This window comes from Mesoplodon bidens, assembly GCF_964165515.1.
Source record: "Mesoplodon bidens genome assembly, chromosome: 7".
Classification (NCBI taxonomy): domain Eukaryota; kingdom Metazoa; phylum Chordata; class Mammalia; order Artiodactyla; family Ziphiidae; genus Mesoplodon; species Mesoplodon bidens.
The window spans coordinates 109284715-109306290 of NC_138164.1; the positions used below are offsets into that span (position 1 = coordinate 109284715).

Below are 21576 nucleotides of genomic sequence, written 5' to 3' on the forward strand. Positions count from 1 at the left end.
AGGAGGGAGGTGGAGCTGTGAGCCTGAGACTACAGAGGCGGCTTTGGAGGCGTTCCTGTTGGTCTCGCCCCTGAGAGACGATTGGCTGACCTGCTGGGCCCAGGATGGGCCGGGGGCGGGTCCATTTAAAGACCTCGGGACAAAAGCGGTCGCTGTCTGTGCTCTGTGCAGAGACAGGTGCAAGCCCAGCTGGGCTGGGTCCTCCGCGTCACCGAGCCCATCTCCTGGGGGATGGGGTGGGCTGTGTTTCCTTGACGGACTTTTGAGAGCCCCCAACCCCCGGCGGAGCGGAGGAGACCATGGCCCCTCAGGGCCCCCGGGCCGAGCTGGAATTCGGAGGACCCCTGGGTAATGGGGCAGAGAGAGGGGGTACTTGGGGCCAGAGCTATGCGAGGGAGAACTGGAGGGTTGAGCTATGAGCGGGGATGGGGGCAGGGTCTGAGGATGAAAGGCTTTGAGGGGTATCGGGAGTCCGAGGATCTAGGAGTTTGCGGGGAAGCGTCTGGAGAGGGGGCTAAGGAGGAACCAGTTCTGGCGGCTGCAGAGCAGGGGGTTTGTGGCATGGAGGACCGGGCGGACTAGGGGGAACGGGAGCAGGGCCCTCGAGGGGACCAAGACAGCAGTCAGAGAAGGGGGCCGAGGGCTGAGAACGGGGTGTGGAAGGCGGCGATGGGAATGCTGACAGGGCCCTGGCTGTGACAGGGCGCCTGTGGGGGTCCGGGAGAGTTGGAGAGCGGACCCCCGACGCGACTGCTCCCTTCCCCAGGCGCTGCGGCACTGATGCTGCTGCTCCCCGCCACCATGTTCCACCTGCTACTGGTAGCCCGCTCGGGCCCGGCGCGCCTCCTGGGCCCACCCCCTTACCTGCCGGAACTCGATGAGCTGTGGAGCCCGTGGGCGCTGTTGCTGTGTCTCACCTGGCTCGGCCTGCAGGCGGGGCTCTACCTCTTGCCGGCGCGCAAGGTGCGGACTCGGCTCGCGGACGCGCGGGGGAGGCGGGCGGAGAGCGGGGGCTCGGCGAGAAGAAAGACACCGTCAACCCTTAGCTCCCTTTTGTGCCCACAGGTGGCCGAGGGGCAGGATCTGAAGGACAAGAGTCGACTGCGCTACCCCATTAACGGTGCTTGGGGGCTGGGTCCTTGCGCGGAGTTGTGGGGATGGGGGTGGAGCCCCAGGCCCGGTGGGGAGGTCTGTGGAGATGAGCCCGCGACCCCAATTTCTATTTTGTGCCTCTTTTACGCCCAGAACAGACGTAGGGGGTTCCACTGGCTCCCTCCACACCCCTCCTCCCTCCACTCCCAGCACTGCTGTCATTTTATGCACCAGAGAAGTGGCTGGGGTGACCCTCCGAAAGCTAAAGTGTCTGACTAATGGCTCGGGACAAGGTCTGCGACCTCCCTGGGCTTTAGGCTGTGCGCGCGCGCTTGTGTGTGTGTGTGTGTGTGTGTTTGGGGGTGGGGGGGGAGGGGGAGGGGCGCAATCCCCAGGTCTCACTCTGTGCTGTGATTCAGGCTTCCAGGCCCTGGTGCTGACAGCCCTGTTGGTGGGCCTGGGGGTGTCAGCCGGGCTGCCCCTGAGCGCGCTCCCGGAAATGCTCCTGCCCTTGGCCTTTGCGGCCACCCTCACCGCCTTCATCTTCAGCCTCCTTCTCTATCTGAAGGCTCTGGTAGCCCCTGCCTCTGCCCTGGCACCCGGGGGGAACTCAGGTGAGAGGAGTCCCAGTAGGGTGTGGACGGAGCCAGATGGGGGTGCTTGCTTGCACCTCACCCTCCATTATTCTCCAGGCAATCCCATTTACGACTTTTTCCTGGGACGGGAGCTCAACCCGCGCATCTGTTCCTTTGACTTCAAATATTTCTGCGAACTGCGGCCTGGCCTCATCGGCTGGGTATGCTGGGCATGGCTAAGTGGGCTTCCAGCCAGGAGGAGGGGTGGGATGGGTGAGCAGTGCCTGGGCAGGGCAGGGCCAATGTTGTGCTGACATAAATCATTAATTATTCATTCCACAAATATTTGTTGAGTCCATCATGTGCCCAAGCACTGCTCTAGGTACTGGGAGACAAAAGAAAGAAAAGTTACAGGAAAGAAAGAAAAAAATCTCGTCTTCATGAAGCCTACATTCTAGTGGGAAAGACAGACAAAAAATAAGTAAAATATGTATCGCATGTCAGGGGATGCTAAGTGCTATGGGGAAAAAGCAGTGAGGGAGTTAGGAGAGCAGGTGTAATTTTAAATAAAGCGGTCAAGCACAAAATCTATTTCGAGGGCCTTCCCTGGTGGCACAGTGGTTGAGAGTCCGCCTGCCGATGCAGGGGACGCAGGTTCATGCCCCGGTCCGGGAAGATCCCACATGCCGTGGAGCGGCTGGGCCCGTGAGTCATGGCCGCTGAGCCTGCGCGTCCGGAGCCTGTGCTCCGCAACGGGAGAGGCCACAACAGTGAGAGGCCCGCATACCGCAAAAAAAAAAAAAAAAAGAAAAAAAAGAAAGAAAAAAAGTCTATTTCAAGGAGAAGAGAGAGTGATCCTGTGCTGCTTGCTGGTCAAAGCGGTGCAGAACTTCAAACTGGTCACTGAGTTTAGCAACCTGTCTGTCACTGGTAGCCTTTAAAATAGGCCAACTGTGGTTTTTTTTTGGTTATAATCACCCATACTGGACTGTGGTCAAGATTTCCTGAAGGGTTTCTTGGGCAAGGTCCCTGTCACCCTGGAAACTACCTCATCCAGAGATGGGAGGAGTGCTGGGCGCCGGTCACAGATCTGGTCTTCAAGGCTGTTTCCTCATGTGTGAAATGGGATAAAGTAAGAGCTTCCTCCCAAGATTATTGTGAGGATTAGAGGTGGTAACCTGATTGGCAGCCTCAAGCCCAGTGCTACCAGAATGGGGGTGCTCAGTATAGGCTGGCTGCCAGCTAATCATTATCGAGCACTTACTAGGTGCTTAGTGCTTCACACACATTATGGTCCACGATTATCTCCCTTTTCTACATGGAGGTGGGGAAAATAGGCTTTAGAGAGGGTAAGCAGCTTGCCCAGGTGGCAAAGCTGAGATTCAAAACCAGGTCTGTTTTAACTCTCAAGCCGGAAGTATGCAGTCGCTCCCTACAGTGCTCTCCCAAAGGGAACACTGCAGGACACGGCAAGAGAAAACAGGTCAGGAGGTGGTCCGGTGCGGTCTCTCTGCCCCTGGGTACAGGGGCCGGAGCCACTCAACAAAAGCCTGGAGAGTTAGTGACGGACAGCTGAGAGAAGGGGGCAGGCTGGCCACTGCCTTTCCAGGTGCTGCCACCTCTGTGGAGACGGACTGGGAACAGACTGCCCTGTCTCACCCTCCGTGTAACCCCTAGGTCCTCATCAACCTGGCCTTGCTGATGCAGGAAGCAGAACTTCGGGGGAGTCCCTCACTGGCCATGTGGCTGGTCAATGCCTTCCAGCTACTATATGTGGGTGATGCCCTTTGGCACGAGGTGAGGCAGGACTGGGCTAGGGAGGGAGAGGGTGCCTGAGGACCTCGTGGGGACTAAGCCAGTGTGTCTGGGTCCTGTCCCTGCAGGAGGCGGTCCTCACCACCATGGACATCATACATGATGGGTTTGGCTTCATGCTGGCCTTTGGGGACCTCGCCTGGGTACCCTTCACCTACAGCCTGCAGGCCCAGTTCCTGCTGTACCACCCAGAGCCCCTGGGGTTGCCTCTGGCCTCAGTCATCTGCCTCATCAATGGTCAGTCAAGAGGGGGCAGCGTTCTCCCCCCCCCTTTCATTCGTTCACTATTTATTCAGCACCCACTAGGTAGGTGCTAAGCCTCACACCCTTCTTTAAAGCCAAGGGCTGGGTCCTGGGTCTCCTGGCAGACTGAGTCTAGGCTGTGGGTAGTTGGTCAGTGTCAGAGAGGAGGCCCCTGACTGCCTGCTTACGCCTTCTCCCAGCTGTTGGTTACTACGTCTTCCGTGGAGCCAACTCTCAGAAAAACACCTTCCGGAAGAATCCTTCTGATCCCAGAGTGGCTGGTGAGTTGGGTTTCTGGGGTGCCATGAAGTGAGGTCGGGCAGCTGGACTTAACAGTGGGTCCCCCATCCCACGACGTGTCTTTCCCCAGACCTTGAGACCATCTCTACAGCCACAGGGCGACGGCTGCTGGTGTCTGGGTGGTGGGGTATGGTCCGCCATCCCAACTACCTTGGAGACCTCATCATGGCTCTGGCCTGGTCCTTGCCCTGCGGTGAGTGGTTTGGGTTGGCGCACGGCAGGGGCCGTTAAGTGTGTGAGGGGCAGAGGTGGAGTGGTGAGCACAGGGTGCCCAGTCTGGGTGTGGAATGGGGAACAGGGCTGCACCCCAGTGGAGGGAGTCGTCAGGGAGCTGGGGATGGACTCAGGGTGTGGCTGGGCCAGACCTCTGTGACAGCTTAGCACGCCAGCACTCCCTGCAGACCTCGGACCTTTCACCATGGAGCCCTGAGGGCCCCGTGAGCCATTAGCTGTGGAAACCTTTGTGAACTGGGGGGCTGGCTGAGTGGTCAGAGACCCCTTTCCCCACAGGGGTGTCCCACCTGTTGCCCTACTTCTACCTCCTTTACTTCACTGCGCTGCTGGTACACCGTGAGGCCCGGGATGAACAGCAGTGTCTGCAGAAGTATGGCCTGGCCTGGCACGCATACTGCCAGCGTGTGCCCTACCGAATCGTGCCCTACATCTACTGAAGCAGCTCCACGTGTCCCAGCTCGGGCCACGTGCCCACCAAGCTGCCAGCACACCCAGCACCAGGAGCCTGGACTCACCTGGCACTCAAGGGCCTGCACCCTACCCTGCTCTGAGCTCCGACAGGCAGAGGTGAACAGCCTGATAAGTGGTTGGAGCAAAAGGGGAAAACGAAGACAAAATGGAGGGGAGGGGCTGCTCTTCCTCCTTGGATAAACGTCTGGAACGCTTGGTGCTGCTTCTCTCCCTTTCTGGGGCCAGGTTGTTTAAAAACTGGCTGGGTCAGCCCCGATCAGGGAGAAGCGACAGGTGGTCTGTGGGCCCAAGCGTCTGGGGGTGGGTGGCACAACAGCTGTCACTCAGAAATGGGCACTGGCGACAGGGCAGACCAGTCACAGCTTTATTAATGACAAAGAGTGTTCAGCCAAGGAGCTCCTCAATGAGAGTCCTCCGGGCAGGTGGCAGGGGGCCTCCCCAAAGCTGCTCCAGCTCCCCAGTGAGGGCTGCCACCTCCACGGCTGCCACAGTGTGGGCTCGGTGGGCCCTGGCGCAGTCTAGAGCCAGGGGTGTGAGGGCCTCCTCATTTTCGTTGGTCCAAGACAGCAGGAACTGGCACTTCTTTCGGGCCCGGTAGAGGCGATCTCGTTCCTCAGGGGGCACAGCTTGTTTCCGGGCTCGGCCCAGGGCCTGTGCCACGTCCCCCAGTGCTGCCAACGTGTAGCCTTTCTGGTTGGCCGGGCCCTCACCCAGCAGGATGAGGGCGGCCTCGCGCATGGCACCCCGTGTGCCCAGGGGTCCGGGGGGATGCTCGCCTGCTTCCAGCACGTGGGCTGCGGCCTGCAGGGCCTCCTCGGTAGAGGCGAAGACTTGCTGGGCGCCCAGGACTCCAGAAACGCTGAGCAGCGTGGCACAGAAGTCAGAGAGCAGAGCCTCGTCGCCGCCGTGATACAGGGCAAGAGTGTGTGCGTAGGCGAACAGCACGTTGGGCAGCTGGAAGCGCACGAGCGGCGACGCCCGGCCCCTGCTCAGGCTGGCCAGCGTGGGGATCCGGGTGGGCACGGCGGGAGGGCAGGCCCCGGGGACGTCTCCAAGAACTGGCTCGGCAGCCGCAGGCTCATCCTTCTCGGGTTCCGGTGGCGTCCTCGCAGGGGAGGGCTCCAGCTCCTCGGCGTCACAGCCCGGGGCATCACCCAGCTCCTCCAGAAGCCGCGGCCCGGCGCCGCGAACCCACCACCAAGGCCGCCACGGGGGCAGCAGCCGCCCGGCCTCGCCTCGGCTCAGCAGCCGCTCGAAGGCTGCCTTCTCGGCCGGGGCCAGCCGCTCCCAGAGTCCTGAGAGGCCGCCGGGCGCCGGACCAGGCCTGAGGCCTGCGTCCTCGGGCTCGTCCTCGGTCTCGTCCTCGGTCTCGTCCTCGGTCTCACGTTGCTGACGCAGCCGGAGTAGGGCGCTGGCCAGGCGGCTGGGAGAGGCGCTGCGGCCGCGCAGCTCTCCCAGCACCTGGTCACGGTAGAAGTCTTCGGCGCAGGTGCCATGCGCCCGGTAGCAGCGCAGCGAGCAGTAGGGCACGTTACAGCGAGGGCAGGTGTAGCGCGCTGGCTGGGCCTCCCCGGCGGGGCAGAAACCACAAGGCCCCGCCGGCTCCATGGCAACTGGCGCCGCACACCACCCGGGAACGCACAAGGGCAGCAGATCAGAATCTTCCGGCGCTTCTCGGTTACTTCCGCCTCTTTGCGGGGCCGACGGAGCGCTTAGTCAAAGCTCTTCGAGGATTCTCGTCAGTTTCCGCCCACACTCGGAAGCCAAGCCCCACCCCTCTCTTGAGCCGCGCTTGGGCATGCGCCGGAACCGGTGGGGAGGTACGAGCTCAGTCTCGGGCTTCGGCGGAGCCCGGCCCTGCGCGGTGGGAGCTTAGGGAAAGTGCGTCCGGCGGACGCTTCGCCGGTACCAGCTCGCCCCCTAGTGGTTGCCTTTTTAGCACTATAAAGCGCTGCGGCAAAACCCAATCTTTGCTAACCTTAATCTACTCTGGGCCACTAATTGTGCTAAGCCCATGGGAGATGAGGCGTCCCTGCGCTGAAGGGGCAGCCATTCTACTAGGGGACACAGACAAAGGGGAGAGTGGAAGAAGGCCAAGGTGGGGTACCTAGCCTAGACTGGGTGTGTTGGGGCATTTCCCCTCTTGAGAAGAAGCATTAACAAATATTTGAGCTCCTGCTTGACTTCCTCATCCAAATTTAAAGTGCAAACTTCACACTAGGCGGCGAAAACACACTGAAGAGCAAAATGAGATGAGGTTCCTGCCCTAATGGACCTTACAGTTTGTGGTAGAGTGCGGGTGACGACTCACCAACTGTGCCAAGCGCTGTGAAGCCTTGATCCATGGCACCCCTAAAAGTAAGCTCTGGTTCTTTGGTCCCTCACCTCACTCATATCCAGCCCCACCTCTAGTCAGCTCTGCCTTCGAAATACCTTGTCTATCTCAATTTGGATCATCTGTTTCCCTACCAAGATCTGGATGGATTTGAAGAGTCTGCTCATTTTTGCATCCCCTTCACCACTGGTGGTCTAAGCTACTTGCTCAACTGGATGACACCAGCTTAGCTGGTTTCCTTTTTTCTTGCCAGCCCTCCAGAAAAGTCAGCCAGAGAAAATACTAGATCCACCAGTCAGATCACATCAGGCCCTTGCTTAAAACCCTGACCTGCACTTGGACTCAAACCAAACTCCTCTCCACATCTGACAAGACCCTGCAGGATCTGCCACACTTTTGCACACAGGTCTCTTGGCTGCAACTCTCACCATCTCACCACTTGATCAGCTCCTGTTTGAGGTCTCACACACCCCCCATCGTCAGAGACCTCCCCTAAGATAGTTATCTACCTGTCACACTCCCTTTAATTACAGCACCCTGCTTACTTTCTGAGGCCATTAACACTTGTAACTAGTTTCCTTGCTTTCCTCACAAGAATCTAAACTCCTAAAAGGGATGGGGGCCAATTCTTTCTAGAAAGCTCACTGTATAACTCAAAAATAGCCAATGTATTTGTGCACTTTCAAGAGGGCAGGTGCTGATCTAATCTAAGCACTTTCTGTAAAATCCTCAAAGCAACTCTCAAGAGATGATGGCAATGGACTTCCCTGGTGGTCCAGTAGTTAGGACTCGGCGCTTTCACTGCTGGGGCCCCGGGCCGATCCCTAGTCGGGGAACTAAGATTTCACATGCTGTGTGGCACAGCCCAAAAAAAGTCAGCCAGCCAGTGAATAAGTGGAACAAGGATCCAAACTCAAAGCAGTCCAAGTCTAGAGCCCAAGGTCTTTACCCCATAGTATGCTGTATTCCAAGAGCCAGCAGGTCCAAAAAGCTTAGCAGAATGAATGAATGGGTATGCATGTGCTGCTAGGAGGAAACTTGAATCAGCCCCAGAGAACTCCAATTCTGGGAACACTGAAACAATCAACTGAGCCACCTCACCTGTGATTAGGTTAGCGAGGCCCATCAGGTAATCAGAACAAACAAGATCACTGCAGTACTAATGTAATCAGGCAATACTTTCTGAAGCTGGGGCAGACCAGATTCCTGGTCTGGATTCTACTAAAGCCACAGCTGGTTCCAAGTGCAGGGAAATGCTAGACTGGTGTTCCCTGATACATCTTCTACTCAATCTCCTCTCCATTGCTGCCGCTATAAAACCTCTCCCACCACGATGGTTCCTGCTATCTTCTGTTTAAAAGAAAAAGACCAGGGCTTCCCTGGTGGCGCAGTGGTTGAGAGTCCGCCTGCCGATGCAGGGGACAAGGGGTTCATGCCCCGGTCCGGGAAGATCCCACATGCCACAGAGCGGCTGGGCCCGTGAGCCGTGGCCGCTGAGCCTACACGTCTGGAGCCTGTGCTCCACATAAGGGAGAGGCCACAACAGTGAGAGGCCCGCATACCGCAAAAAAAAAAAAAAAAAAAAAAAAAGACCAAAAAGAAGGAAGTATTTGGAAGTTAATGATCAAGCTATTTGGCATTGGGATTGGAATTTTCCTCAACTCTCCATCTAAAGGGCTGGCATTTATGGTTACCAATTTTCACAGGAAGCTTTTTTTTTTTTTTTGTAGTTTACCACTCCTCCACCTCCACCCACACATCCCTGCCAAGCCACTGACTCTCGACACCGCCAAGAAAACCAAAATGAGGCCTCACTGTTTTTCATACCACCAGCCTTAGAAGCCACATCTCTCCCTGAGGCACTGCACGTGAAGATGAAACAATGAGATGCTTGGGCTAAGTGACTTTATTAGAGAAAGCCAAGATGACAACGGACTTAAGAGTTGGCATTGGGGCCCTTCTTCTTGCCAAAGGTAGGCACAACATTGACAAAGCGTCGGTTGTACTGCATACGCCTCTTGGCCCGGCCCGTCTTCTTCTTCTTTTTCTCTTGTTTGGCCACCTGGGAAAAGGGAGGAATGATCAAACCTGGGTTGCCTCTTCCATGCCTTCCCTCAGGTTCATCGCCAGGAAGGGAGAAAGCAAACAGGGCAAGAGCCAAGGGTTTTGGCTTAGCTGTGCCAGAAGAAAACAAAGTCCAAACAACACCACTAATACTCTCATTTACCTTCGGTGTCTGACCTCTTACTTTCCCGGCTCGGGCCAGGGAACCATGAACTTTACCTGTGGTAGGAAAGGAGGACAGCAAGCAGTTAGAACAAGAAGGCCCCACCCAACAGAACCCTTTCTCCCTCAACTCAAGTTTAAAGGCAAGATGGGCCCAACAGGGAATGAAAAAGTCACAGAGATTTGAATTCTAAGAATGTCTAGTCTGGTACATTCTGGGGTGTCACTTCAGAATCTTCCAGCTACTGACCTTAAGGCCTAAAGAGCACTTTGGAGATCTGGTCCGACCTCCTGATTTTAGTGAGTAAACTGGGACACAGACAAGGGTCTTAACTGGTAAGTGACTGAAATAGAACGACACTCTGGCTCAGTCTCCCATGCACCTCTCAAAAAGTTCGTTCTGAGAGATGTAAACAGGAAGAACCACCCTGGACTGAACACACACCCTACACCCATGAGCTTACAAAGCAGTTCAAAACACAGACCTCCCCAACTCACCTCCAAGCATGCGGCCGGCTACTTCCAGAGTGCTCAGAGCCTCCACCCCACACTGGCCCAGGGTAGCCTCATCCTCTAGGGGAGTGCCTGCCATGAGCAGGACTTGATCTTCTGGAGCGATGCCCTCCAACGACGCTACATGAGCCTACAGGGAAAAACGAGACTCAGCGTTCCCGCGGCGGGCGCGGATGAAAAACACAAAAGACCCAAGGGAGCACCACGGAGCCTTACCTTGATCTGGGCGACCGTCTCCTGGCCGGTCACCTCGAGAGTGTGTAGCTCCTGGGCGCGGACAAAGAGCTGCATGTTGGCGACTGAAAAAAAAAAGGACGGGGGGGACTTTTAAGAGAAGAAATACTCTGGGCGAGAGAAGGCTAAGGAAATGGGTGGCAGGCCGGGGACGACGGCGTCGAAAAGTAGGTAGTCTCGGGGTCTCACATGGGTAAGGCCGGGCCTGCCAGGGAGGTCGGACGGGGACTGGCCCGGCCCCCAGAGCAGCCCTTCTTCCCCTGTTTTTCCCGCGTTCTCTAACCTCGCGGCCAACCTGCGAGCCCTTCGGATCCATCCGTGGCACAAAGCTTACCTGAACCGCGGATACCGCTGCCGCTACCGCGAAGATGGAGTCGAGAAAGAGGAAGGAGCGAGGGCGCGCACGTCCTCACCGCCTGCTGCGTGCCACGTCACTGTTGAGCGACCGCCAAGGCCTCTGACTTTTGCACCGCCCTAGGCCGCCTGGCTCCGCCTCTTTGCGCTTTGCGCAGACGTTCTCTCAGTCCCGGGGGCGGGTGGGGCAGGGCGAGCCGGAAGGGGCGGGACCAGGCTGGTTGCGCGCGCAGAAAGCGAGTGTACGGGGGAGTTCAAGATGGCAGTGACCGTGTTTCGGGCTGTGCAGCGGGGCTGGAGAACCGGTGTCCCGCCGGGCTGCGGGCTGCGGCGACTGGTGAGAGCGCTGAGCCTGAAGCTGGGGGCAGAGGGCTGGGTGGAGGCTCACTGTATTTCTTGTAGTCTAAAAACCGCGTCCCTGCCTAGGGGGCACTTTTCTGGAGCTCAGATAAAAGGTTGACAGGGAAGGTGGCAGGGCTTGGAGCGCGTTTCGGAGTGTGGGGCTTGAAATATGATTGGAGGACAACTTGAGTTAGTTAGAACTGGGAGGTGCTGCACATAGACTCTGGCTGCCTAGTTTTTTGAAGGGGAAACCGTACCAGAGTGTGGGAGTTGGCCCCAGATCGTTGGCGACACTTCTGAGAACCTAGGACTCACGATATATAGGCCACTTCATCTTCTCATCCTCATTGTACCACTGGGGCCTATCAGGAGTCCAGGGTATCTGTTGGGAGGACAGACTCCGGAATGTGACCTTAGGTAGGTTGTTTGCTAATGTCTTAATCTTTCTTGGATGTACACAGGAGGGTAATAAAATAACTTGGTAATAAACCTAACTTGTCGAATTAAGTTGTAAGCACTTAGTGCCTGGTAGTGTCCATATGAGGCCGAAATATTCCAGGTGAGGGAGGGTCACATCGGATGAGTGTGAGTGGGAAATTATCACGATTGCTGAAAGAGCCTAACCCAGAACTAGAATAGTTCAGTAGAATCTTCACAGGAAACTTTAAAATACTGAAAAGTGCCGTATTGGCCACACTTAACGGTTACTCAGCTTTTCAGATGTATACACACACTTCTCATTTGAGTCCCACAAAAATCCTGAGAGAGGCAGGCCCTTGCGAGTTCCTGAACTTCTTTTTTGGTCCCGCTTGTACCCTGCACCCTGGCAAACTGAAGTCTGGTGCTTTCCTACCTCCAGCCTTTTATATTTATACTATTCTCTCTGCTTGTCATGTTTCCTTTTTCTACTTAACTGAAGTTCTCCCTATTCTGGGGTGGTGGATGGGGCGTGGGGGATGGGTAGGCTGATGGAGAGATTTTTTTTTTCCCCCCTCGGAGCCAGACCCAGGGGCCTCCTGATTACCCCAGCTTCGTGGAGTCTGTGGATGAATACCGTTTTGTGGAGCGCCTGTTACCCCCCACCAGCATCCCAAAGACCCCAAAGCATGAACATTATCCCACTCCTAGTGGCTGGCAGCCCCCCAGAGGTGAGCTGGGTGATGGGGATGGCTTGAAGGCTGCAGGGAAACATCCCCCTCCCTAGAGGTCTATCTGCCCTGGCTGAGGCTCTGTACTCCCCAGAGGGTTCAGGACTTGTGTTGAGATCTCTCAGAGCTAGCATCTGTCTTACGTTCAACAAAGGGCCCAGGATCGGAGACCTGTTTGGCTAGTACCCATCCATCCCCACTACTGGGGTGAGGTCTTCCCATGTGGGAAAAGTGAAGCATAGAGAGAAGACCCAAGAATTTGGACCCCCACCTCCACCCCCGGCCATAATTGAGAACACAGCTTGGGAGGTGGGCAGTTCTGGGTCCAAATTTGGCTTTGCTGTCCATTGCCAGTATGGTTGAGTTAGTCACTTAGCTTCTCCCAACCTCAGTTTCAGCAAAATAGAGATCATCTGCTCAGCACATAAAGCATGTCATGCAGAGCCCAGCCTGTGGTAGGTGTTCAGTTCTTATAAACCCCCATCCCTTTGTGCCAGAGATTGATTTTAGCCTCCCCTACCCAGTGGAGAAGGGCAAGGATTGGCTCCAGAGGGGGACTCAAAGATCCCGGGAGGCATAGCCCTGACCTCGTTTCTTCTTGAGCACCTTCTGGTGCCAGGCCTGTGCTGGGCCTTGAGGTACCAGGGTGAACAAGCTGGTCCTGGCTCTAAACTTAGGGAAAGAGCAGGTCTCCTGATCTGAAGTCTGGAGGTGGCTTTGCCGTTAGGTTCACTGACCCCCTGCACACTCTGAGGAGAAAGGCCTTGGCTGAGGTGAGATGAAGTCTGGGAACACTTGATTTATCACTGTCCCTCTCTGTCATAGACACCCCACCCAACCTGCCCTACTTTGTGCGACGCTCTCGTATGCACAACATCCCAGTCTACAAGGACATCACGCATGGAAACCGTCAGATGACCGTGATCCGGAAGGTGGAGGGGGACATTTGGGTAAGTGGGTGGGTGGGTCAGGGTCCGATTCTGACCTTTCAGGGCTGAAGGGATGGGAACCCTCTGGAGGGAAAGGTGTGACCAGGCCTGATTCATCCTCTTCCCCCAGGCCCTGCAGAAGGATGTGGAAAATCTTCTGAGCCCGCTGCTGGGGAAGACACCTATCACCCAGGTCAATGAGGTGACAGGTACCCTTCGGGTCAAGGGCTACTTTGATCAGCAGCTCAAAGCCTGGCTTCTGGAGAAGGGCTTCTGAAGCCCAGCTGAGCAGCCTGCACGACCAGCGTCCCCCTGCGGCTGGAGTGCTGGGGCTCTCAGGAGGAGGGGAGTGGCTGTTGAGGCAGCTGGGGGAAAGGGGCACAGAGACCAGGGCTGAGGGCCTTGGAGCAGGCCTTGTTTGCATCAAGGAGGAAATGGGACTCTGTATAGGTGCCAGCACTGGGGAAGGGCTGTCTAATATTGGAGACCCACCAGGAACAGCCAAGCTAGGGGTGAGCATTAATTCCTCCATCCCCCCCACTTGGGCATGTTCCTGCTTTCCCTTCATTGGAGCTCCTTGGACTCAGCTATTCAAGCTGTAGTGGTTGTTGACTGTCCCTGTGTTGGAAGCAGTAGCCCAGCCCAGTTTACAGGAGGGTAGCACAGGGCAGACCCATTGGGCACATTCCTTCCTTGACCCGCAGACCCTCACTGCGGCCAAAAAGTCCCTGAGCCCTTGCTCTAGGTCAGACCTGACTTGGTAGAGGCTACAGAGAACACAACATGACTCAGACATGGGTCCTGGGGGTCTTCAGTTCCAAGGGTAGTGCACGTCAGCCCCTCGGCTCATTGCTTTTACCTGTGGAGAGGCAGAAAGGCCAGTTACCTCTATTCCATTCTATATTAAGAGTTGGGTCTGACTGGGTTTCCAGCTCCAGCAAATTAAGTGATTAGCTTTAGCTGGTCTGCCCACAAGGGGCTCCTTGAGAGCTCCTAGCAGCCCAGCACAGGGCCATCCTTCCCAGGTTGCTGACCTAGTATCAAGGCTGGACGGGGTTTGCAGGCAGGAAGATGCTGACCTTTTGTCCCTGCCATCCCATCCCACCCCAGCCAAGGAACCTTCACACTTGCCCCATCTTTGGGAGTCACAAGGGCCAAAGGCCTGAGTTCCCACCCCACCTCAGCAGCAAGCTGGCTTAAGACCGGGTTCAGAGCCTGGCTCCCCTACTTGCTCTGACCTAAGGCAGGGTACTTAACCTTTCTGGGGTTCAGTTTCTTCCTATGTAAAATGGGTATATCTTCCTAATACCTTAATATTCAACATTGTGCCCAAGAACAGTGCTGGCTTGTGTAAGTAAACCCTCACTCCTGGAGATTCCAGGCCACTCTCGAGTCTACGGCCTGAGTTAAGAAAAAGGAGCATGGCACACTGATCCTATCACACCAGTTCCACCAGTCATTAATGCAAGTTTTTATTTGGCTGTATATACAATTTAAGCTATTAAAATTTGTACAGTATTTACAAATTAAATAATCATCTGAAACTGTCTCCAGCAACTCCTGTAACACAACACCGAGGGGCAAAAGACGGGCAGGCAACGCCTGGGCTCCTGTCGTCCCCACCTGGCCCAGAGCCTTTTCTAAACTGGAAAGACAGGGAGCTTGGCACTCCTGCTCCCCTTTCCTGGGGTCAAGCATTCAAATTCAAAGACAAAATTTAAGCCAAAAGACAATAGCAAGGAAGTAATTCCAATTCTTTGAAACTCAAGAAAAATTCTTTAAGAAGTTGCCTTCTGTAGGTTCTGGGGCTTGCAGTGGTTCAGAAGCAGACACAAGAGCCCTCAGCCTAGAGTGAGGCTGCACAGTGGCTGCTGGGTGAGACCAGGGACAGTCTCACCTTAGAAAAACTGCAGGGAGAAAAGGGCCTGGGGGGGAGGGGCAGAGCAGGGCCCTTCAGTGCTGCCGGCCTGCTCCTCCACCCCAGACACTCCTTTCCCTGAGTTGTGTGGTTGCCAGTAAGACATGGAAATGCCACAGGGCACAAGGGGCACAGCCACCACCACAGAGGGCTCCTGGGGAGTTCGGGTAAGAAAAGGACATCAGTACCAGTCTTGGTGGGTGGGCCCGGGAGCAAGTTCCTGGCCTACCTCCAGCCCCGAGTCCACACTTAGGAACGGGAGCTAATACTGTTCGGCACTGCAGCGTGACTCCACACACGGGGGGCTCGGAGGGGCCCCCCTTCTCCCAGAAAGGGGTTGGGCGGGTCAGAGGGCCTCTCAGACACTGCACCTGCCTTCGTGGCCCCAGCAGAACACAGGGCTGAAGGGTTGGAGAGGAAGGCTGGAAATGACCCAAGATCCCCATGGCTGCCCGGGACTGTAAGGGCTGGAGTCAACTGGGGCCTCAGGCCTCTTTCCACTTGGTCAGATGCCACCTCCTCTGTCTCAGAGCTGGGGGTTACTACTCCCTGGTGCAGATGGAGAGGGAGCTGGCACTTGGTGGCAGGACGTGTTCCAGCGAGGACTGCTCAAGAGTGGGGGCAGGGGCCAGGACTGGGGCAGTGTCAGTGGGCAACAGGGGACTCCAACTTTTGCAGGCGACGGCGGCGGAGCTCTGCTGCATCAGGCTCCCCATCCTCAGGCAGCTCCTCGGTGCCCGCTGACTCAGGAGCTGGGGACAGAGAGGTCCAGAAGCGGAACCCAGAGAAGTCCCCTGCCCCACCCCACTGTAGGCTGACCGCAACTACCTGAAGGCTTTTCAGGCTCAGGGGCTGGTGGGGAGGCTCCCAGGGATGGGGTGGTGGCCTCGGAGCTGGGGGTGCTGGTGGAGAAGGCAGCAGTGACAGCTGTAGGGGCAGTCTCCTCTGTGGGGTTGGCTGAGGTGGCAGGCCGGGGGGGCCTAGGAAGAGAAGGGACGAGAGGAGGGCCTTGGCATCCTGGCACGACTCGAGAGATTCTGCCCTCCGTGAGCCTTGCAGGGTGCGCTCCAGCGCCGATGTGCCTCGCAGCCCCAGTGACTGGCAGACACGACTGAACACACGTTGAGTGAATTCTTGGAATTCTACACCACAGATGGATTGTAAACCACTTGCAGGCAGGGACCGTTGGCCTTGTTCACTGTTACACTGCAGAGTTGCCACTCTGAGAGGCCAGGCACCTTCTAGAGTACCAACTAAGACAGTGCGCTGAATAACACACAAAGCACGCAAGTCTCAGACTCAAGCTCCCCTCCAAGTCTGTACCGACACTGCTGGGTGCCAGGCACTTGGTATGTGTCCCCTGCGAATAGGAATTAGAACTCTATTCAAATAAGGTAATGAAGGTCACAGAGCAAAATAATAAGATCAGGACTTGAACTCGGGCCAAGCTGGCTCCAAGTGACTGTATTTGCTGTCTCAGATCAGGGGCAGCGATTCCCAGTCAAAGTGTCACCCTGTGTCAAGAGAGTATACATGATTAACTGAAGTACTGGGAACTATATATGAGGACAAGATTCAAGGATAGCTCTCTAATAAACACCACTCCTCCTTAGATCCAGACAGGCCTTCTGCAGTGGGAGGATAAAAAGGCACCAAGAACCCCGACACCTTGGGTGTGCCTACAGATAGAATTCCTGAATCGACACGTATCACAGGGGGGCAGGGGAGAAAAAGGCCCAGAACCACTGCTGGGAGCCTTTTCTCGGCAGCCCCACACCCCTGCTGCCCACTCTGGTCCCCGTGTAGACGGACCCGAGGGAGGCGAGCACGGTGAGGTACTGGTTGATCTGCAGCATGGCGGCATCCAGCAGCGTGTGGATGTTGCGCAGGCTCTGTAGCCGGGCCTCCAGGTGCTGCCGCTCGTGGCCTTCCAGAGCCCGCAGCTCCTCTGGAGTCAGCCCAGCAAAGCCGGCAGGAGGCACAGGCATCGGGGGGAAGGCTGGAGAGAGAGAGAGGGGCTCAGCCTGGGCTGCCCGGGCCTGACACCCCCCCACCTCCCAAAACCACCCCAAGAGCGGCCCAGCTTACCAAAGGGTGGAGGCAGTGGCATGCCCATCCAGGGGGGAGGGAAGGGGAAGCCTGGGGCAGGGCCAGCGTCAGGGGTGGAGGCCGAGCCAGGTGCTGGGGCAGAGGCAGCAGAACCAGCTGTGGTTGTGGCTGCTCCACTGGGCCGAGAAAGGGCTGCGAGAGAGCAAGAACAGGAAGTTATCTGTTCTGAGGGGCCTCTGCCTGCCTCCCTTCCACCGCCCTGGCTGGCGTGCCACCCAAAAGACTCACATGCACTGGTGGACGGAGGGGCCACAGCGTCTCCAGAGCTGGGGGGAGGCGGGACAGGAGGAAAGGGGCCCATGGGGGGCCACAGCGGGAACATGCCTGGAGGGAAGGGAGGCAGGAGGCCCTGGGCGACTGCAGAGAGAGGACGGGGTGGTGAGAAAAGGTCCAAACTGAGATAGAGCCAAATCGCAGGCAAGGGACCAGGTGTTGGGGCTCTGTCCTCTGCTCCCACAGGCCCTCTCTGAGCCCAGCCCGGATTAGACATGACCGCAATCATCTGCGTCTCTTCCTGTGACCAGCCCCCCAGCCCCAGACTGAGCTTCGAGGGCAGGGACTCTATTCACCTCCGCCATTTCCCACTCCCAGTCTGGGGCGAGAACCCAGCAGTGTGCTGGATGGCCAGATGAGGGCCACTCACAGTTGGGGGGCTGGGGCAGGAGTGGCGGGGGGTGGGGGGCAGGTGGTGGCCCCTGATCCGCAGGCTCGGGGGGCGGTGGTGACTGGGTCGGCAGCGACGCCCGAAGGACATCCATACGACAGGTGGGGCAGGTCTGCTGCCGCTGGAACCAGGAGCGCAGGCAGCTGGGGGTCCAGACCAGGCAACAGTTAGCAGGTGCCTAGGGGTCTGCCTTCCAAAGCCACTCCCTGCTGTGCAGGCTGCTCAGGGCATCTCCACCTGGTGTGGAAAATGTGGTTGCAGGGCAGTCTCTTGGCACCAGTCACCATCTCTTCTCGGCAGATGATGCAGACGTTGTCCATCGCCTGGAGTTCCTCTGGGGTGGCGTCTGGATACCTGGTTAGGACAGACCGAGGACGCGTCGAGACCAGCGCTGCAGGCGGGGCACCTGGGGCGCAGCTTGGGCGAGCAGCTAGGACGCGCTCACTTACAGCGTGTTCATGTTGCGGATAGCTCGGCGAGACATGATGGCGTCTGTCGCAGCTTTCTTGAACTGCCTGAAAAGACAGTTTCCGTAGAAGGAGGGAGACGGAGGGGAGGGGTCAGAGCTGGGGCAGGGCAGGGCTAGGCTCACCTCATGGCCAGGTACATAGGCCGGATGGCAAAGAGAGGGAAAGTGTGCACCTTGATCATGATGGTCATGAAAGCCATGTACAGCAGAACCTTGATAAAGCCTGGGGGCAAGGGGTGCAGAGAGCGGCAGGTCACAGGACCTGGTAGGCAGGGCTGGGGACACTGGTGCAGGTCAGGGGAGGCCAGGCTCGTCTCACCTGTAAACAGCTCCGTGTAGAGCATGTACACGGCCTTATTGTCCCAGGGATTCTCGCTCTGGAGGTCCACAGAGTGCAGCACGTACTTGATGAAGATGGTGAGCACCATGGTCATCAGGATGGCATACTGGGGGTGGGGGACGGACATAAGGACACGGGCCCCGGGCTCCAGCCAAACTGCTGTCCCCAGGCCCGTGCACAGCGGAGTGCCACAGTACAAGCACAGGCTTGGACACAGCCGGGGTCCTCCTAGCTTCTCCACTCACTAGCTACTATGACTTTCAGCGACTCGTAGACCTCTCTGAACCTCAGTTTGCTTGTCTGTAAGTGACAGAATTAACTGTTCCTTTATAACAACGTTGTTTTGCTGATTAAAAGAGATGCAGGTCAAGTGCTCAGCACAGGGCCCGGCATACAGTAAGCACTCAACAGACGTGAACTGTTGTCCCTGGACACGTTCTTCCTTTGCTGGGGACACACCTCCCCAGCTGTCCATCAAGCTAATTCCTTCTGTCCATCAACAGCCAGCTCCTCTGGCACCAACTTCCAGGAAGCCTTCCCTGAGCGCCAGGTCAGGGCTCCTCCTCCACACGCACCTTTCTGCGCCGTCCCCACTCTCCTAGGAGCGCGTAGAGGGCAGGGGCTGGGACTGACTGATGGCTGCTCCTTGGTGGCCCACACGGGCTGGCCACAGAGCAGGTGCTCGATAAAGGTTTGTCAGGGCACAACAGTGCCACCTTGGGCTTGTCCTCCCAACCTCCCAAGCCAGTTTTACCTCAAAGCCAAACACCAGCTGCACAGAGGCCCCACGGGTCAGGATGCTGTGATAGGCATGGCTGACGAAGAGGAAGTCCAGGATACCCAGGAGGAACATAAGGGCTGTGGGGACCCCCCAAATGGGAGGTTGGTGGGGTCAGCCCAGGGCCTGACAGCCACTTCCTGCTCTAAGACAGCTCCCACCCTCAAGCCCACCATGGCCCCAGCCATCTAGTCAGGTGGGCACACTCCACTGAACCCAGCCCCCTGGGAACTCCAGTTCTGCCTAGGGGTGGCCCAAGCTCCAGGTGAGGAGGCAAAGAGCTAAGGGGCTAGGCAGTTGAGAAGCCCTGGAGTGGAACAGGCAGAGATGATGCAAATTAGCTTCCTAAATTATCTTTCCTGTACAGCTGAGGGCCGAGGGCAGCCTGTGCTCTACGGTACAGGTCCGTCCACGGTTAGTGACTTTTCACGTTCCAGTCCTCCATGGCGCCTCTTCTCCCTCCAGCTCCCTCCTCTCCACTCCCACGGGTCTCACTCACAGACAATGCGGCAGTGAAAGAGCCAGGAGATATTGGGGCTGCGTTCCATCTGAGGCAGAGGAGAGAGGGGGCCCGTCAGGAAGGCTGGGGCTCACCCCATGTCCCCAACCCAGCCCTCACTCCACAAGCCTGCCCTCCAGCCCTCTGTGTGTTCCAGAGAACGCCCCCCCACCCCCGACCCAACTCACAAAGTCCACACGGTCCTCAGCCAGCCAGTGAAAACACTTGAGGAAGAGGAGGAGAGTGAAGAGCGCAACAAAGCGGGGGCTGAAGTCATCCCGAAAAACAGTGAAGGCCAGACAAGTCTCAGTGACAGCATACCAGGAACGTTCCAGAAGATGCTGCAGGTTGGGCAAGGAATGATGCGGAACTCAGACATTCTGCTTGCCCAGCTCCCTGCCCCTCACCTTTGGAGCCATGAACATCTCACCTCCATCTCTGCTGCCCTCAGCTGTCCGAAGAACACCTTGCCCATCACCTTGCCCAAGAGGAAGACAAGAACGAAGGCCTGGATGTACAGGACCTAGGAGTGAGGAGAGGCTATGGTTTGAGGTCACTTTCTGCTTTGCTCTGTCCGGGGCTCATCATTCAGGAACCTCTCCACATCCCCATCAGAGTTTGTTCAAAGTTAGGCCTGGCAGCTACTTCACTTGTCTCCTACTTACCTGACCTTTAGCCCCACCCCTGTCTCAAACAGACTCCTCCTTCCCTCCCATGGAGTTCCTCCCTCCCTGAGCCCTGAACTCACTGCCATGCTGGGGCTAGACTTGGTCAAGTACACCACGGTGGGGTAGAACTGGTGCTTGAGGTAGTAGGCGTGAGCCACCACGGCCCCGGTCAGCGCCAGGCTGGCCGCCATCATCACGGCGGTGCGGAACATTGCCCTGGCCTAGGGACCTGCAGGGGGAAAGAACCGTGTGATGCCCATACTGTGCACACCTAGCACAGTGCCTGAGACGCAGTGCTAATAAACAGGAGAAAGAAAAGGAAACCTCACTTCGTCCTCACCATCATCGCATCAAGAATAGCATATACTCCCCCATTTTACAAATTAGAAGACTGAGACTCAAAGGGGTTAAGTGATCACACTGACGCAAGGCCAGCAGCCTGGGTTAGTCTTGTTTCAGATCTAGGGCTCTTTCCACGCCGCCTGCCAGACCGCCGCCTCCAGGGAAAAATGAGGAAGGGCAGCAGAGTCGGAAGAGGAGGGAACAGCTCCCAGTGCCCCTAAAGTGACGGTGATGGAGTGGGATGCAAAAGCAGAAATCTCCCGCAGCGGGAACATGCGGCCTGGACCGGGAGAAGCCAAGGCGCTGGGGGGCGCAGCCGGGCAGGCGACAGCGCCGGTGACAGCTCCGCCAGGGTGGGCAGCTCCGACGCGCGCCCCGCGAGAGCGGGCGGGGTACGTCAGCCTGGAACCCTGGCGCTCCCCAAACCCCAGGGCAGTGTCAACTCGGGGCACCGGAAAACGGCCGACAGTCAGGATGCAGGGGCGGGACAGAGAGGGACCCGGGTCGCCTCCACGGTCGCGCACCTGTAAACGCCAGGAGCTGCGAGCGTCGCAGGCGGGGCCGGGACTCTGAGAGCGGCCGCGCGGGAGCCTGTCTACGGCCAGATGACAGGCCGAAAGCGGGCGGCGGGGCTGAGGGGGCGCGCCGACCCCGGAGACCTGAAGGGGAAAGATCCAGGTCCCGACTCCAACCCCAACCCGGGCCCGACCCCGGCCCACTCACCAGGAGCCCAGCGCCGCGAGCCCGCTCAAACCCCGCGACTGCGGAGGCGACTCCGGTTAACAACACTCCCCACCCACTGCGAGCCGGAACTTCGGGGGTGAGACACCTCACTTCCGGCGGGGCGGGGCGGGGAATGGATCGTACCAAATGCCGCTTTCCCTTGCCCGCGCAGCGCGCTCCCTGCGGTGCCGGGAACAGTAGTCCCACCATCCAACTGGGGTTCGTGCTCACGGTTCGAGCGACAGATGGGAGAGG

General features: G+C 57.5%; 5 protein-coding genes across 8 annotated transcripts; 2 read left to right on the forward strand and 3 right to left on the reverse strand.

Moving 5' to 3' along the window:
- The first annotated feature begins 143 nt into the window (after positions 1 to 143).
- TM7SF2 (transmembrane 7 superfamily member 2) lies at positions 144 to 4925 on the forward strand. Of its 2 annotated transcripts, none has more exons than XM_081241026.1 (10): positions 144 to 348; positions 767 to 963; positions 1066 to 1120; positions 1512 to 1706; positions 1785 to 1888; positions 3345 to 3464; positions 3551 to 3719; positions 3926 to 4006; positions 4096 to 4218; positions 4536 to 4925. In XM_081241026.1, exons 1-10 carry the CDS (start codon positions 300 to 302, stop codon positions 4694 to 4696), a joined length of 1254 nt encoding a protein of 417 aa, XP_081097152.1. In that variant the 5' UTR covers positions 144 to 299; the 3' UTR covers positions 4697 to 4925. The 2 variants fall into 2 exon arrangements, with proteins under 2 accessions (XP_081097152.1, XP_081097153.1); XM_081241027.1 differs by having other exon boundaries at positions 4601 to 4925.
- Positions 4926 to 5080: 155 nt separating this feature from the next.
- ZNHIT2 (zinc finger HIT-type containing 2) lies at positions 5081 to 6462 on the reverse strand. The gene has a single exon (XM_081241028.1). The coding sequence runs from the start codon at positions 6336 to 6338 to the stop codon at positions 5115 to 5117; it is 1224 nt and encodes a 407-aa protein (XP_081097154.1). The 5' UTR covers positions 6339 to 6462; the 3' UTR covers positions 5081 to 5114.
- A 2496-nt stretch (positions 6463 to 8958) lies between these two features.
- Positions 8959 to 10486, reverse strand: FAU (FAU ubiquitin like and ribosomal protein S30 fusion). The gene is made up of 5 exons (XM_081239882.1): positions 10373 to 10486; positions 10021 to 10103; positions 9790 to 9934; positions 9293 to 9348; positions 8959 to 9127 (listed from the first exon to the last, which is right to left on the reverse strand). Exons 2-5 carry the CDS (start codon positions 10093 to 10095, stop codon positions 9002 to 9004), a joined length of 402 nt encoding a protein of 133 aa, XP_081096008.1. The 5' UTR covers positions 10096 to 10103; positions 10373 to 10486; the 3' UTR covers positions 8959 to 9001.
- A 125-nt stretch (positions 10487 to 10611) lies between these two features.
- On the forward strand, positions 10612 to 14112 carry MRPL49 (mitochondrial ribosomal protein L49). Of its 2 annotated transcripts, XM_081241502.1 has the most exons (5): positions 10612 to 10729; positions 10970 to 11151; positions 11734 to 11882; positions 12708 to 12832; positions 12942 to 14112. In XM_081241502.1, the coding sequence occupies exons 1-5, from the start codon at positions 10652 to 10654 to the stop codon at positions 13086 to 13088; spliced, it is 681 nt and encodes a 226-aa protein (XP_081097628.1). In that variant the 5' UTR covers positions 10612 to 10651; the 3' UTR covers positions 13089 to 14112. The 2 variants fall into 2 exon arrangements, with proteins under 2 accessions (XP_081097628.1, XP_081097629.1); XM_081241503.1 differs by lacking the exon at positions 10970 to 11151 and having other exon boundaries at positions 11738 to 11882.
- A 151-nt stretch (positions 14113 to 14263) lies between these two features.
- Positions 14264 to 21425, reverse strand: SYVN1 (synoviolin 1). 2 transcript variants are annotated; one of them, XM_081241500.1, is made up of 16 exons: positions 21322 to 21425; positions 20337 to 20485; positions 20019 to 20111; positions 19777 to 19929; positions 19589 to 19637; positions 19066 to 19169; positions 18291 to 18417; positions 18095 to 18194; positions 17952 to 18017; positions 17740 to 17856; positions 17482 to 17645; positions 17067 to 17195; positions 16818 to 16970; positions 16542 to 16728; positions 15558 to 15709; positions 14264 to 15481 (listed from the first exon to the last, which is right to left on the reverse strand). In XM_081241500.1, exons 2-16 carry the CDS (start codon positions 20466 to 20468, stop codon positions 15375 to 15377), a joined length of 1833 nt encoding a protein of 610 aa, XP_081097626.1. In that variant the 5' UTR covers positions 20469 to 20485; positions 21322 to 21425; the 3' UTR covers positions 14264 to 15374. The 2 variants fall into 2 exon arrangements, with proteins under 2 accessions (XP_081097626.1, XP_081097627.1); XM_081241501.1 differs by lacking the exon at positions 21322 to 21425 and adding an exon at positions 21123 to 21303.
- Positions 21426 to 21576: the final 151 nt, after the last annotated feature.

What these genes read in the sequence shown, in the direction of transcription:
- TM7SF2 (XM_081241026.1), top strand. Translation starts at nt 300, where the DNA reads ATGGCCCCTCAGGGCCCCCGGGCCGAGCTGGAATTCGGAGGACCCCTG. An exon ending in ACTGCGCTACCCCATTAACG is followed by an intron (nt 1,121 to 1,511) that starts GTGCTTGGGGGC and finishes GCTGTGATTCAG; the next exon opens with GCTTCCAGGCCCTGGTGCTG. An exon ending in GTGATGCCCTTTGGCACGAG is followed by an intron (nt 3,465 to 3,550) that starts GTGAGGCAGGAC and finishes CTGTCCCTGCAG; the next exon opens with GAGGCGGTCCTCACCACCAT.
- ZNHIT2 (XM_081241028.1), bottom strand. Translation starts at nt 6,338, where the DNA reads ATGGAGCCGGCGGGGCCTTGTGGTTTCTGCCCCGCCGGGGAGGCCCAG.
- FAU (XM_081239882.1), bottom strand. Translation starts at nt 10,095, where the DNA reads ATGCAGCTCTTTGTCCGCGCCCAGGAGCTACACACTCTCGAGGTGACC. An exon ending in AGCCGGCCGCATGCTTGGAG is followed by an intron (nt 9,349 to 9,789) that starts GTGAGTTGGGGA and finishes TTCCTACCACAG; the next exon opens with GTAAAGTTCATGGTTCCCTG. An exon ending in TAAGAGGTCAGACACCGAAG is followed by an intron (nt 9,128 to 9,292) that starts GTAAATGAGAGT and finishes CCCTTTTCCCAG; the next exon opens with GTGGCCAAACAAGAGAAAAA.
- MRPL49 (XM_081241502.1), top strand. Translation starts at nt 10,652, where the DNA reads ATGGCAGTGACCGTGTTTCGGGCTGTGCAGCGGGGCTGGAGAACCGGT. An exon ending in GCTGCGGGCTGCGGCGACTG is followed by an intron (nt 10,730 to 10,969) that starts GTGAGAGCGCTG and finishes CTGGCTGCCTAG; the next exon opens with TTTTTTGAAGGGGAAACCGT. An exon ending in TGGCTGGCAGCCCCCCAGAG is followed by an intron (nt 11,883 to 12,707) that starts GTGAGCTGGGTG and finishes TCTCTGTCATAG; the next exon opens with ACACCCCACCCAACCTGCCC.
- SYVN1 (XM_081241500.1), bottom strand. Translation starts at nt 20,468, where the DNA reads ATGTTCCGCACCGCCGTGATGATGGCGGCCAGCCTGGCGCTGACCGGG. An exon ending in CTGAGGACCGTGTGGACTTT is followed by an intron (nt 19,638 to 19,776) that starts GTGAGTTGGGTC and finishes CCTCTGCCTCAG; the next exon opens with ATGGAACGCAGCCCCAATAT. An exon ending in CCTATGTACCTGGCCATGAG is followed by an intron (nt 18,018 to 18,094) that starts GTGAGCCTAGCC and finishes CTGTCTTTTCAG; the next exon opens with GCAGTTCAAGAAAGCTGCGA.